General features: G+C 37.8%; 1 protein-coding gene across 5 annotated transcripts in view; it reads left to right on the forward strand.

Moving 5' to 3' along the window:
* ANKIB1 (ankyrin repeat and IBR domain containing 1) overlaps positions 1-7,135 on the forward strand; it is a 139,787-nt gene extending 132,652 nt beyond the window's left edge. For 2 of the 5 annotated variants that reach the window (XM_057732936.1, XM_057732938.1), the window contains 3 exons: positions 1,567-1,681; positions 3,475-3,608; positions 3,961-7,135. In XM_057732936.1, coding sequence (XP_057588919.1) covers positions 1,567-1,681; positions 3,475-3,608; positions 3,961-4,701 — 990 coding nt within the window. In that variant the 3' untranslated portion in view covers positions 4,702-7,135. The remainder of the gene's footprint in view (positions 1-1,566; positions 1,682-3,474; positions 3,609-3,960) is intronic. The other 3 variants (XM_057732937.1, XM_057732939.1, XM_057732940.1) reach the window with 2 other exon arrangements.
* Positions 7,136-13,564: the final 6,429 nt, after the last annotated feature.

A 13,564-nucleotide genomic window follows, 5' to 3' on the forward strand; every position in this document is an offset into this window, starting at 1 on the left:
CCTTTTCATATGCTTACTTGAAGATCTTAGGAATCCATGGAAGTTTCAGATAAGTTTAATTTTATGAAAACAGTTTTTTTAAAGCCTGTTACTTGGTGAGAGTATGCCATTTGAGTTTTTTTATCAGAATAATTATAAATATAACAAGTTTCTTTTACAATTTTTTTCAACCATTTAGTTTTTTTCAATTGGAAATATGTTTGTTCTATGGTCAGAAATAGTTTATTTAATTCAGAATAACTCTGTACCATCACCAAGTTTACAAAGGAAACAAATTCTCCCTAAAGATAAATCTTGAACTGAAATAACGTTTTCTTGCCATCTTTTTCTGAAAAACATGGTAGTCCTCAGTGGTCCAGTGAACCATGATGACACATTAACAGTCATCCACTTTTGGATCATAGGCCTCCAGGAAAAGAGGAAATGATACCCCAGCTCTGCAGTAAATTTTGAAAATCCTGAATAGTCTCTCTGGGCACGTACAGCATCTTACATTTATTTGTTTCTAACCTGGTAGAATGCCTTCCATTCTTTCATTTGAGTCCAGCTGCTTACACAAATGAAGGAGTTTGGGTAAATTTAACCAGAGTCCTGTGATGTGAAAGTTTTACTGGGGTTATAAAACTTGTTTTCATTTATTCCAGTTACTTTCACAATATAGGCATATTGAATATTCTAGAGTAACCAGATAATCATAAACCCAAGTATTTTAGTGTTTATCAGTGAAAAGATTCTATAATGAGTCTAAAAATTAGCCTTTTTTATGCTGGTGTCATGCACACTGGCCTGTCTTCTAGTCTCTTCTGTCGCTAAAATAGGGAAAAGTACATTTGTACCCACGTAATAGCATGTAGTCCCAGGTTCTGCTTCTGGTGATAGCAAACCTACTTAAAACTATTATCACAAATGTAAAATAGACTCAGGGGCATCTGCCCAAATCTGTATTCTTCCCCTATGCTAAATAGAAAATGCTTCCCCCCTGCTTGGGTTGTAGATAACCCCACGTATTAACTAATATAGGTGGGAAGCCAAGTAACATCTTATTTTAAAGGTAACCTCATTTTCTTCTTTGATGTGAGTATGGTATATAGTAATCCCAAAGAATACAGAATCCAGCAATCTAACAAGTACTTAACTGTGTGTGCTTTTATTTATTTTTTCTTTTTTTTTTTTTCGTGCATAAATCAGTCATTTTTTAAAAACCAGACCTCCAAAGAGGTGCTAACTTATATTAGTAAAATCATTCTGGCATTAGTTATAATATTAGATGGCAAGACCCAGGCATATGAAATAAGGCTCAGTTATCATCTAGCCTTGGAGCTTGCAAGTATTCCTAATTTATCCAGCCAATTATAATGGCTATTTAAAATTTTTCTTTTTCCATCTTACCTTTTCTGTTTCCTTGGCATGGCAAAACCTGAAGTTTCTTTTTCTAAAGCCAAGTGATTTTATAATATGTATATAAAATCACACATTTTTTTCCTAGAAAAAAAGTGTATCGTTTGTTTTATTTGCATTTAAAAATTTGCATGCTCTCCTGTATTTTATAACCTTTGGTTTATGCAGGAATATGCTGAATTTCAGTATCGGAGGAGGCACAGACAACAGCGCCGTCGAGGAGACGTGCACAGTCTGCTTAGTAACCCTCCAGACCCTGATGAGCCAAGTGAAAGCACTTTAGGTGAGTTCTCGAGTTGGGTTTGTTTTAATCTCTCAGTTCTCTTGCATTTATGCTTTTTTTTTATCCAAATCATCATTATTGAAAAGCATTTAATCATATAATAAATGAAAGCAAGATGTAGTGTATCTAGAACAGTGCCTGGCAGGTATTAGCTTCTTAGTAAATAGCCATAGTTTCCTCTACCCTACTCCCAATGTTAAACATTTACTCATTAAACATTATAAAACATATAGAGCAGATTTGAAGAAATCTTGACTTAGCAGAGTGCTTTGAACATACTAGTTAGTCAATAAATACCTTTTAAAACAGAAAACAAAGATATAGTCATGGATGTGTACAGTTTACAGCTATGATATTATTTCATGAAGGCTATGGAGAATAGTTTCATATGCTGGACTAGGAGATACCAATTATAATTTCAAGTTTGAGCTGATATCAACTGCAATCTTACATAACTGACTGACTTTCTCTGGTCCTCAACTTATCTACAACTCCAGACTACGAAAGATAGGCTAGAACATAGCTAAAATGCCATCCCCATTGTTCATATTGTGGAAACACCTTATGGCAGGGTCTCCAAGACACACCTGCCTTGTAATTATTTCATGCTAAAGGTCACACATTGAATTATAGGATTGCTTCTTAGGGAAGTCCAGTTGGTTGATTGTCATAAGATCTTGCAGCTCGTAATTACCTTGATGAAATCACCAGGTTCTAATGTCTGGTCCTCAGCTATCCAAGATCAGAAACCTAATTTGTTTTTCAAAGATTCTTATAGTGTATAGTCCTTTTGCAAGGTATTTACATTAACCAAACTCCCAAGAGAGTAACGCAGCATCCACAATTCCAGTTTGTTAATTTACAATGAGAAAGATGGCTTGATATCTTGCATTTATTCTTAAAAGTAGCTAATCTAAATGTTTGTGAAAGAGTTTGTAATTTAGATATACAGTCAACATGCAGATGCTTCTAATGTCACAGGATACAGAAAACCAGGGTGTTTAATAAGAACATGAGCTGTAGAGTCAGACAGACCTGAGTTCATGACCCCAGCTCTGCTGCATATCAGCATGAAACTTCAGTCAAGTCACTTAACCTCTCCAAGCTTTGGTCTCCTCATCCTAAACAAGCAATAATAGTAGTATCACTTTGTGGGCTTATTGTGAGCATTAAATGAGGTAATACGTGTAAAACTTAAATACTAATAGCGCCTAGTGAGCACTCAATAAATTGTAGCTGTTGATTACTGTTACTGTGTTCATGAAGTATTTTTCTCCTAACCTCAGTTCTCCTATTAACATTTCTTTTTAATTTCTGGTATTAAAGATAAATCATGTTAATTATCAGCTTTAAATATTAAATTGTTAATCGAAAATCTTCAAACTGTGGTGTCAGCAGCTCACATTTAATAATTCAGGATCTATGGGCCTAAAGATTGGTTCTTCGGGCTATTGGAATTTGCAAATTCTTTAATTTTGAGAACTCTGAAAACTAAAACACCTTTCTTATTGCTTAAGGTGAAAAAAAGAGCACTTGGTAGCACTTGCATTTATGAATAGAGCCATTTATAATGCAAGCAAAAATGTAAAGAATGATCATGATTTGAAGTATTAGTATTAGACATATTGTCACTTATGATGAGACAGATATGGATGAGAAATCTCTGAAAGATTAACTGAACTTGTGAACACAGGTTTTCACCGGCACTCAAAGAGAAAGCATCAATTTAAATAAAAAGATGTATGAGATCATATATGACTAAATTATCTCTGGCACCACTTGCCTTGAAACAGATATCCCAGAAGGTGGCGGTGGCCGCAGGCCTGGTGCCTCCGTGGTAAGTTCTGCATCTATGAGCGCGCTGCACAGCTCTTCCCTGCGCGACTATACCCCTGCCAGTCGCTCTGAGAACCAAGACTCTCTTCAGGTAGCCTTTCTGGGCAACCTCGTTGCCCCTGCTTTTGCTCTTTCTCTGTTTAGCCTGGCTTCCTACTTTTATTTCTGTTGCTTTCCTTTTTCTTCCTTCCATTCTAAAATCTTTGCTTCAGAAATGTACTACTGGGAAAGATTCTTCTATTTCAGATTTACCTTAAGTAATTTTTTTTCCCCTTTAGCATGGGCAAGGAGAAAATTAAAATAAGATTTGAGTAGGTCAAATAATTCTTTTGTATAAATAGAGGTACTATTATCTGTTTGGTAAAAGAACAGTGGTACACCTCACTGGGTTCAGTCGTTTTTCCTTTTAAATTTTAAAGTAATTTTACTTTCTCTTGCCTCAGGCTCTGAGTTCCTTGGATGAAGATGATCCCAATATACTTCTTGCAATACAGTTATCTCTGCAAGAATCTGGGCTGGCCATCAATGAAGAAAATAGAGACTTTCTCAATAATGAAGCATCCTTAGGAGCGATCGGCACCTCTTTACCTTCCAGGCTGGACTCCGTCCCCAGGAACACAGATAGTCCTCGGGCTGCGTTGAGCAGCTCTGAGCTGTTGGAACTTGGTGATAGCCTCATGAGACTAGGAGCAGAAAGTGACCCGTTTTCAACTGACACCCTGAGTTCACACCCTCTCAGTGAGGTGAGAAGTGAATTCTGTCCCTCATCCAGTGACCCTGACTCAGCTGGCCAAGACGCCAACATCAGTGACAATCTTCTTGGCAATATCATGGCTTGGTTTCATGACATGAACCCTCAAAGTATCGCCCTGATTCCTCCAGCAGCTACAGAAATCAGTGCAGATTCCCAGCTCCCCTGTGTCAAAGATGAGTCAGAAGGTGTGAGGGATGTGGAACTGATGCCACCAGAAGATTCAGTGTTTGAAGATCCTATGGTCAGTGAAGATAGAAGAACACAAAGAGAAGATGAAAATCCTTTGGAAGGAAATATTCAGGCTGGGGAAGCAGCATCTCAAGCTGACGACGGTAGTAATGAGGCAGCCAACAAGGGGGATGGTTCTGATGTTTCAAGTCAGACACCTCAAACCTCAAGTGACTGGCCTGAACAAGTACATTTAGTGTGAACTGCACACCTCGGGGCTCTAAATGAATCACAGGTACAGATGGTATGCTAGTGGAGTATGCTTTATAGAGACTTGATCCTCTTAATTCCAACTAATTATAAACCACTGACATTAGGATTAAATATGAAGGAGTTCCCTTGAATGGTAGCTTCATTTCTGATTTTAACCTTACAGGGTTTTCTTTTGTATTTAATTGGATAGCTTTTCCCCTTTTTGCTGACGAACAGAAGAGCAGGAGAGAGAAACACAAATGAAATAAATAGGTTAGATCCTACATTTTAAGAAAATGCAGTCCTCTGTTTAGCCTAAGGTCAGCAATACTTAAATTGAACATTTAAATTAAAGGCTTACTCTCTAATCTTTGGGTGGTTTTTCCTTTTTAAAAAAATGAAAGTTTTCTTCATTTTAGAAGTTATTTTGGACAGATGTAATAACATTTCATTCCTTAGTCTCTGTGCTTTTCCATAATTTTCTTTGTTCCTTTTTATCTGAGCAGTGTGAATTTTAGGTATCCAAGACTTCTCTTTAGTGCTGCATTTACCATAGTGTAATCCATGTTAATTTTCACATGAATCAGAGGTCTCTTTTCATGTCTATTTACAGTCCAACTTGTGCCAAACTCTGACTAGTGCTCTAACAAGGTGTTCAGGTTGTGCAGTGTCCTAGAGGGCTCCAGAGCAGTCTTAGCCTTCTTGAAAGTAAAAGGTGCCACTTGGTAGCAATGATATTCCAGAATTTAATGGGCTTTTTTGTTGCCATGGAGACTGCATTTACATAAATGTAGCCTGTAGCTTAAGTTAACTAAATCTAATGCTGCTGTTAAGAACAGTTTATTTTAATATTAAAATACAGTTGATTAGCAACAGCGGTGCTGTATTTTAAGAGACACTTTATTGGAAGTGCAATCATAGTTCTTTGTTTTCACAATTTTACAGTGCATTCTAATTACTAATGGGTGCAATTACTTTTAATGGTAAGTGTTTTATAAAATAGAAAAAAAGTGGAGTTTTCATGAGTTATAGTAAATCCCACAATTATTAAAAAAACTCAATAAAACATCCTGCGCAACATGTTAACGTGCCTTTGCCTAACCTTAATGGATAGTTGCCAGTTAAGTAAGTAAGTAATTCACATTTCAGTGTCTCTTCTGAAGTAACTATGCTGTATGAATTGCAAAGACCTCCATAAAACCACCCATGGCCTTGCCTTTACAGTAAATATAACAATTAAATGTTCAATCAGTTTGTTTGCCTAAATCGCAAATGCTGACGTGTTTGTTCTATTGCACAATACTCATTTGCTGTGTGATTACTGTTTAGTGTTGAAAAAAATCAACTTCCTAGTTATCAGTGTCTTACTGTGAAGAAAATACTGGTCTTAGTTGTAATTAAGATACAGTGGTACAGTGTGTAATTAAAACTAGAATAAACTGTTGGAATGGCTGTTTTACTTACATATTATCAAAACTAGCATAACATAAGCAGAATAGATATGCAACACTCCATTTAATGTCTTGCCAGATTCTTATCAGAAATCTACAGATACCAAAATTTCAGTACCAAGTTTGTACAGGCAAGTCCTGGGCTGGGTAAAAGGTTATATTAGTATTGATATCCACATGAGTTGTAAGTATGGTTTTTGATTACTTTTTTCCCCTAAACCCTGCTTTTGAAATTTTCTTGTACTTTGAATCGTATGGCTCAGACATTATATTATTTAATATTCCCCTTTTCCCTTAGGATAAACTGTTCAGGATTGCTCCTGTGCCATGGATATCAAAAGTCCACACTGGTTTATATTTCCCCAGTTATTCAGAAATATTGATACCAATCCCTATTAAAATTAGTTGGGGAAAATATTACCTTAATCTGCAGTGTATTACTGTATATTAAACTGAAATAGTCCATTAAAGGATTTTTTTACAAATTTATTTTGAATTGAAAATATCAATACCAATCAGTTTTAGATCAAGTTGTGATTTTTTAATGGAAAGAGTCTTTGTATCACATTGCGGCGCCTTGCAAAGCTGCAGTAAGGTGAGAAAGAGCGCCCTGTGTGCAGGCAGACAGTGTAGCCGTGGGTTCTGGTTCCTCTCACTTGTGCAGTACCCTGTGTTTCTGTGGTGTTCTCTCCTGAGCATGACAACCATCAGTATCCAATTTGTATTTCCTTGGTACATATTTTAAAAACACAGTCATTGACTTTACAATTCAGAAATAAAGTTTGGCAAAGCCTATTTTGTAAACAAGTTAATTTTATAATGTAAAAAAAAAATTACTCTAACCTTGACTTGTTATTTGCACTTTCATAGTCTATACTTGATACATTCCCACTTTATATACAGTAGGATTCTACAAACGTGTAGATGTTTGGCCAAATGAATGCTGTTAATAATATGTAAAATTCTTTGATTAAACATTTATTACTTAAACTACTTCACTTTTGTCTCATTACATTATAGACTTTGTTTAACCAAATCAGGAAACTGATCTTCTTCAAGTTAAATTCCCTCCAGTATGATGGGATTAATTTGGTTCTCACATGTAATAGATTAATTCCTAATGTTTTTTACATTAGCCCACTTACTGAGCATTTTATACCCCAGAGATAAGCCCAAAACATTGCATGACAATGCATTAAAACATTGTGACTTCAGCTCTCATTATTTTTTATCAGTGTAGCTTTCAGAAGAAAAGTGTTATGATTTTTCCTTGAAATCTCTAATAGAAACATACAGAGAAAGAATTTTAAGATATTTTGTGAAATTGCTTAGGGTAGGAAAACTTTTAATGCCATATGAATAGAAACTCCTGCTTCTCAATTTTTTTATTATTCTTTCCCATCTGAGTTATTAAAACAGCCCTCGGCATCTGAACTTCAGTGCCCAGGCACAAGTTCCAGGCCACTGGCTGGTGCTTCACAGGATGTGCCTGCGATGACCACTGAGAGCCATCGTCTTATTTGCACCTTTCATTGTGTAGATCTCAAGCTTAACTCCAATGTCCGTATGCTGAATTATTCTTCAAATATTTATTGCAGCCATTGATCTCATTTTTGTTTCCTTTTTAGTCCTCAAATATTGTTGCTTACCTGTTATGAATTAAATCTGAGACAACTGAAGTTTGGTCATAATTTTAAAAGTTATAGTTAGTATATCGCTAAAGAGTAACTTCTTGGAATCTAAATATTACATGATAATACAAATTTGGTTTTGGGTTTTTTTGGTTTTTTGGTTTTTTTAAGGCTGAAATAAAAACTCCATAGGAGAAAGGTGTTCATGTGTTTGGCTCTTAGGCTGAGTAGTAGTATCTCAGCCCTGGCTATGGGTATAGTTCCTAGGTTGTCACCTTAGCAACAGTATGTTACTGCCTTGTCAGTCATTATCCCCTTCTCTCTAGAGTAGTAGATTTCTTTCTAGAAAAATGTAAGTGGCTCATTATAGATTATTACATGACTGTCATTATTTTAGGAACTGGGAGTAGTCCTCCTTAAAGAAAGATGGACCAAACAGATGAATGGATAAAGAAGATGTGGTACATATATACAATGGAATGTTACTCAGCTGTAAAAAGGAACGAAATTGGATGGACCTAGAGACTGTCATACAGAGTGAAGTGAGTCAGAAAGAGAAAAACAAATATCGTATATCAGCACATATATGCAGAATGTAAAAAAAATGGTACAAAATCAACTGGCTTGCAAGGCAGAAATAGAGACACAGATGTAGAGAACAAACATATGGACACCAAGTGGGGAAAGCCAGGGTGGGGGTGGGGGGGAAATGAATTGGGAAATTGAGATTGCCATATATACATTACTAATAAAAAAAATCAAATTGTACACTTTCAATTTTATTGTATGTCAATTGTATCTCAATAAAAGTTCTTAGAAAGAAAGGAAGAAAGAAAAGAAAGAAAGAAAGAAAAGAAAGAAAGAGAAAGCAAGAAAGAAAGCAAGCAAGAAAGAAAGAAAGAAAAAGAAAAAAAGAGAAAGGAAGGAAGGGAGGGAGGGAGGGAGGGAGAAAGGAAGGAAGGAAAAGAAAGAAAGAAAGATGGACCAGAAAAGTTTCCTAAATTTAGCTCTCTGTTGCATTTAGGAATGAGAGGTGGCTGACAAACTGAGTGGTGGCCAAACTTTTGAAGAAATTATTCTTCTTCAGTCTTTAAAACTGTAATTTGAAAATATTCCTGGTTGGGATGTATATCATCTCTTAGCCAGCATAAGGGCCTAGTCTGCACAAGGCATCAGCTTACAGACAGGCTGAGAGAGGTATTCATGAAGGAGTGAAGAAAATGCAATATAGAGAAGTATAATTATTGGATGAGACAGTCCTGTTCTCCTGGGCCTCTTGTGTGCTTGCTGAGTGTGCCAAGACTGCAAGGCCTGACAAGAGTTTTGCCTGGGCCGCTTCTCAGGATGTATATAGCCAGTAAGCTTGAGGACAAGGAGCAGGCTTGCTGTAAAAGCATTGGATTCCTCACACTCTGTTCCTCAGCTGTGACACAAACCCACTGCACACTTGGCATTCATCTGGGCACATTGTGTTGCCCCTGTGGAACTGGGGATGTGGGGAACTGCCACAAGTATGCTGACATTCATTCTGCATGCTGTGCCCTGAGTGATAAAGACCTTTGCCTCTGACCCAGGGTCTTGGGTCTTCTGTCAGCATCCATGAAACTCTGACAAGCTAATGTACTGAAAAAATCAAATCCCAGACCTGACAATTTTGGCAGCGAGGAATGGAATGCTGAAAGAGACTTGATTTTCTGGAAGAGGAACCGTTGGGCCAGGTTTGGGAATAAAAGACTCCCTGGAATCTATCTGGTAGTGAATATTCTCACTCAAGAGATAGCTAAAAGGGGAGGGGAGGATAAGGGTTCCCACTGTCCTACCTTTTACTGAACAGGAGTTGAGCTAATGTTTACAGGCTTAGCGAAAAGAAGTAGGATTGAAACAAGCTGTCCTGTCCGATTGGTGCCTTGACTGTTGCTAACTCCTGCAGGCAGACAGGAAGGAATGTTTTCATGACAAAACAGCAATTCCTGTGGCCCTACCTGAAAGGCAGTATGGCTGTGGCTGCTGAATCAGGGAGCCCCCAAACATGGAATAAATGGCATCAGCAATAAGAACCTTGCTCTTTGAGAGCTCTGAGTGGACCAAAAACATGAGAAATTCATGTAGTTGGGATACAAGCTGTCCAGCACTGTTCAGATGCAAAGGTGAATGCAAAGCCTTGCCCACAACTGAAGATCAGGCTACCCTTACACCCTGGCCCCTGACCCCTGACAGCAGTGAGGATGAGGTGTTGGGTGCAGGAGGAACAGAAGGTGCCAAGAACTTTAAGGTAAATGCAGAGATGTATGTGGAGCAGAAAAAGGCCCCTGGGCCTTGTACTCTGGGTGCTGACAGGCGTCACCACTGCTGTAGGAGAGGTAAATTGTCAGTATTCAGGTGCTGGCCCTGGAACAAGGGACTAAGGGGGAGAAAAGGTCAACAATTAAGTGTCCTCCTTACAGGTCTGCCACCCCCACCTGTTGGGCTCCTTACCCTCAGCTGAGGGACACAGTGATCTGGCATCCATTTGCCACCTGCTGTATGTAGCTTCTGACACACATTTTAGACTATTCAGCTGGGAAAGAGAAATTTGGACATACTCCACAGAGAGGAAGGGAGGCTTCCCTTGTGGGTGGGGCCCTTTGGCTGACTGAATATAATGCAGCTCCCAAATCCAAATGTCTAATGGAGTTGATGTTTATGTGCCTACAGGTACCTGTCTCATAGTTATCAGTGGGGCGTTTCCCATTTAGGGACTGCTACGTGCAGAGAGGTGAGAGTTGAGCATAAATCGCTCCCCATTTTGCCTCTTTGTCCCCTCTCTGGTGGTCCAGCAGAAACAATACAGAATTCCAAGAGGGAAAAGTGAAATCATTCCTTTTGTGAAAGACTTTGTGGCAGCCCAGGTACTCAAGCCATTTTCCAGCACAGCATTGCCACCCACCTGACGCAGCCACCAGGTACACCATTTTGGAGAAAGGCAGCTATTAACTGGCTCCTAGACTGTTCTTCAAACTGAATGCCTGACCCATGGAGGCCTTGCAACTCACTGATGTGACATCTCCGCTTCGGCGTGGGTCACCTGGTATGGAGAATTATCATGAGCCCAACAGGCCTTGGAAGTCAAACAGATGGTATACTAGAGAGCACATCTAGCCTGACTGTAGCAGCAAGTATCTTAATTCTACATGAAAAATTAGTAGCTACCTTTGGGGGATATTTTGTGTATATCTTCACTGCCTAAACCAAAGCCACTGGCTTGGGCCGGGGTTGGGGCGGGGTGGTGTCTCAGTTCACAGAATGCATAGGTTTGATTCTATTACTTGGCAGCAACTTTACCAAATCCCAGCAACATTTTTTTATAGCTGTAGATAATTCTAAGAGTTGGAAATATTCTAAAAATATGGAAAGGGAAAGGAAATTAAACAGCTAAAACTATTTTGGAAGAGAAAAAGTAGGAGAAGTCATTCTACCCAATTTGAAAACTACAGTAATTGAAACTGTGTGATACTGATGGAGTGATAGACACATACACTGATAGAACAGAACAGAGCGTAAAAACTGCCCCCCATAAATATCAGCTGATTTTGACAAAGGTGCAAAAGTAATACAATGGAGGAAAGACAGTGGTGCTGGCACAATAGGCTATAACGCAGTCAAAAAAATGAATCTCTAAACCTCACACTATACAAAACTTGAAGTAGATCATAGATAATATAAAACTTTTGGGAAAAAAATAATAGAATATCTTTATGTTCTAAGTTAAGCAAAGGATCTTACACTCGATACCAAAAGCATGATCCATAAAAGGAAAAATGGATAAATTGGACCTCATCAAAATTTAAAGCTTTGTTCTGCAAAAGGCCTTATGAAGAAGATGAAAAGACAAGCTACGGACTGTGAGGAAATGTTTGCAAATCACATATCTAGAATATATAAAGAACTCTCAAAATTAAATAGTAAAAAGACAATCCAGTATAAAATGGACAAAAGACATGAAGAGACATTTCACTAAAGAAGATATATGGCAAACAAATAAGCACATGGAAAGATGTTTAACAGCACTATCCATTAGGAAATGCAAATTTAAATCACAGTAAGACACACTACACACCTATCAGGATGGCTAAAATAATTAGTATCAACGCCAAATGCTGCCAAGGATGCAGAGAAGCTGAGTCACTCATACACTGCCTGTGGGAATGTAAAATAATACAGCCACCCTGGAAAGCAGTTGAATAGTTTCTTTAAAAACTAAGCATACACTAACCATGTGACCGAGCATTTGCACTCCTGATCAGTTATCACAGAGAAGTGAAAATTTAATTCCACAAAAACTTGTACACAATTGTTCATAGCAGCTTTATGCCGAAAACTGGAATCCACCAAAATGTCCTGTAGTAGGGGAATGACTGACTGTGACATATCCATGCAATGGAATACTACTCAGCAATAAGAGGGAATGAACTAGTGACACAACTTGCAACAACTTCAATGGACCTCAAGAGCATTATGCTGAGTGAAAAAAATCCAATCTCATACTGTATGATTTTACCCATTTAACATTTTTTAAATGACAGAATAATAGATATGAAAGCAAATTGGTGGATACCAGGAGTTAGGGATGTTGGGGGAAGGTAGGTATGTGTGTGATTATAAAGTGGTAGAAAAAGGGACATCTTTGTGGTGATGGAACAGTCTGTATCTTGGTTACAATGGGGGCTACATGAATTTACATGTGATAAAATGACAGGACTATACATGTATATTGTACCCAATGTCAGTTTCCTGGTTTTGATATTGTACATTACATAAGATAACTGTCGGGGAAATCTCAGTAAAGAGTACATTGGGCCTCTCTGAATTATCTTTGCAACGTCCTGTGAATCTATAACTATTTCAAAACAAAATTTTAAAAAATGAAATGATAGCAGGCTAAATTTGGAGCGTGTCATATGTTTGCTGAATACTGCTTTAGAGCAACAGATAAATCAAATGTTATCTTAGTGTATTACAAGCTATCAATAGTACCACGACTTGGAAACCATTGATGATATCTTCAGCAGTTGATTGATACATTCCAAGGAATTTGATTAAGCAAAAGATACTGAAACTGCCAACATTCTTCTTAATAGTAATGTCAAATATATGCCACGGCATTTTGGCCGTTGATATTCTTTGAACCTATAAGTGCAAAGTGGCATACTGATTTTTAAAAGGCCAGGGCTAACTGTATACTAGCCTTTAACATGAGTAGTTTCACCAGGGTCTGTTTGTGTATATTCCTAAAGCTGGATAAATGAATACCCATTTGAGATAATATGAAGAACAAAAAGTGAATTATAGGCCCAGCATTTATGGATGTTATAGAAAGTATAACCTAAATTTTTCTATGGATTCTTTTTCTTTAAGCTTCTATTGCCCCATTATGGACATCTTGGGTTGATTTACAGATGTGCTACCCATCACTGGATTGGGGACCACTCCTGACAGATTTTCAAATCATGGACTCTCTTCTCAAAAGATGAATTTCTGTCACTGAAAACAAAGTAATCTATTCATTTGATAGACTGACTCTGAAAGGTATGTCTTGCTGAGAGTCCTTACTAAGTGCAGAAGTCAAAAGGTTGTCATAGAAGCATCAGACTTTCTTTTAATTGAGTCACCGCTGCTATGTGATGGCACATACAATAGACTCACAGTGGGCTGCATGTGGTTGGGAGCATTGCTGAGACCACAGAAATGCCTAATGTTGTGTGGGGACAGCAGAAACTTCAGTGGACAAATAAATTGGCCAGTGTGTCCCTAT

Source organism: Hippopotamus amphibius, chromosome 4, assembly GCF_030028045.1.
Source record: "Hippopotamus amphibius kiboko isolate mHipAmp2 chromosome 4, mHipAmp2.hap2, whole genome shotgun sequence".
Taxonomy (NCBI): domain Eukaryota; kingdom Metazoa; phylum Chordata; class Mammalia; order Artiodactyla; family Hippopotamidae; genus Hippopotamus; species Hippopotamus amphibius.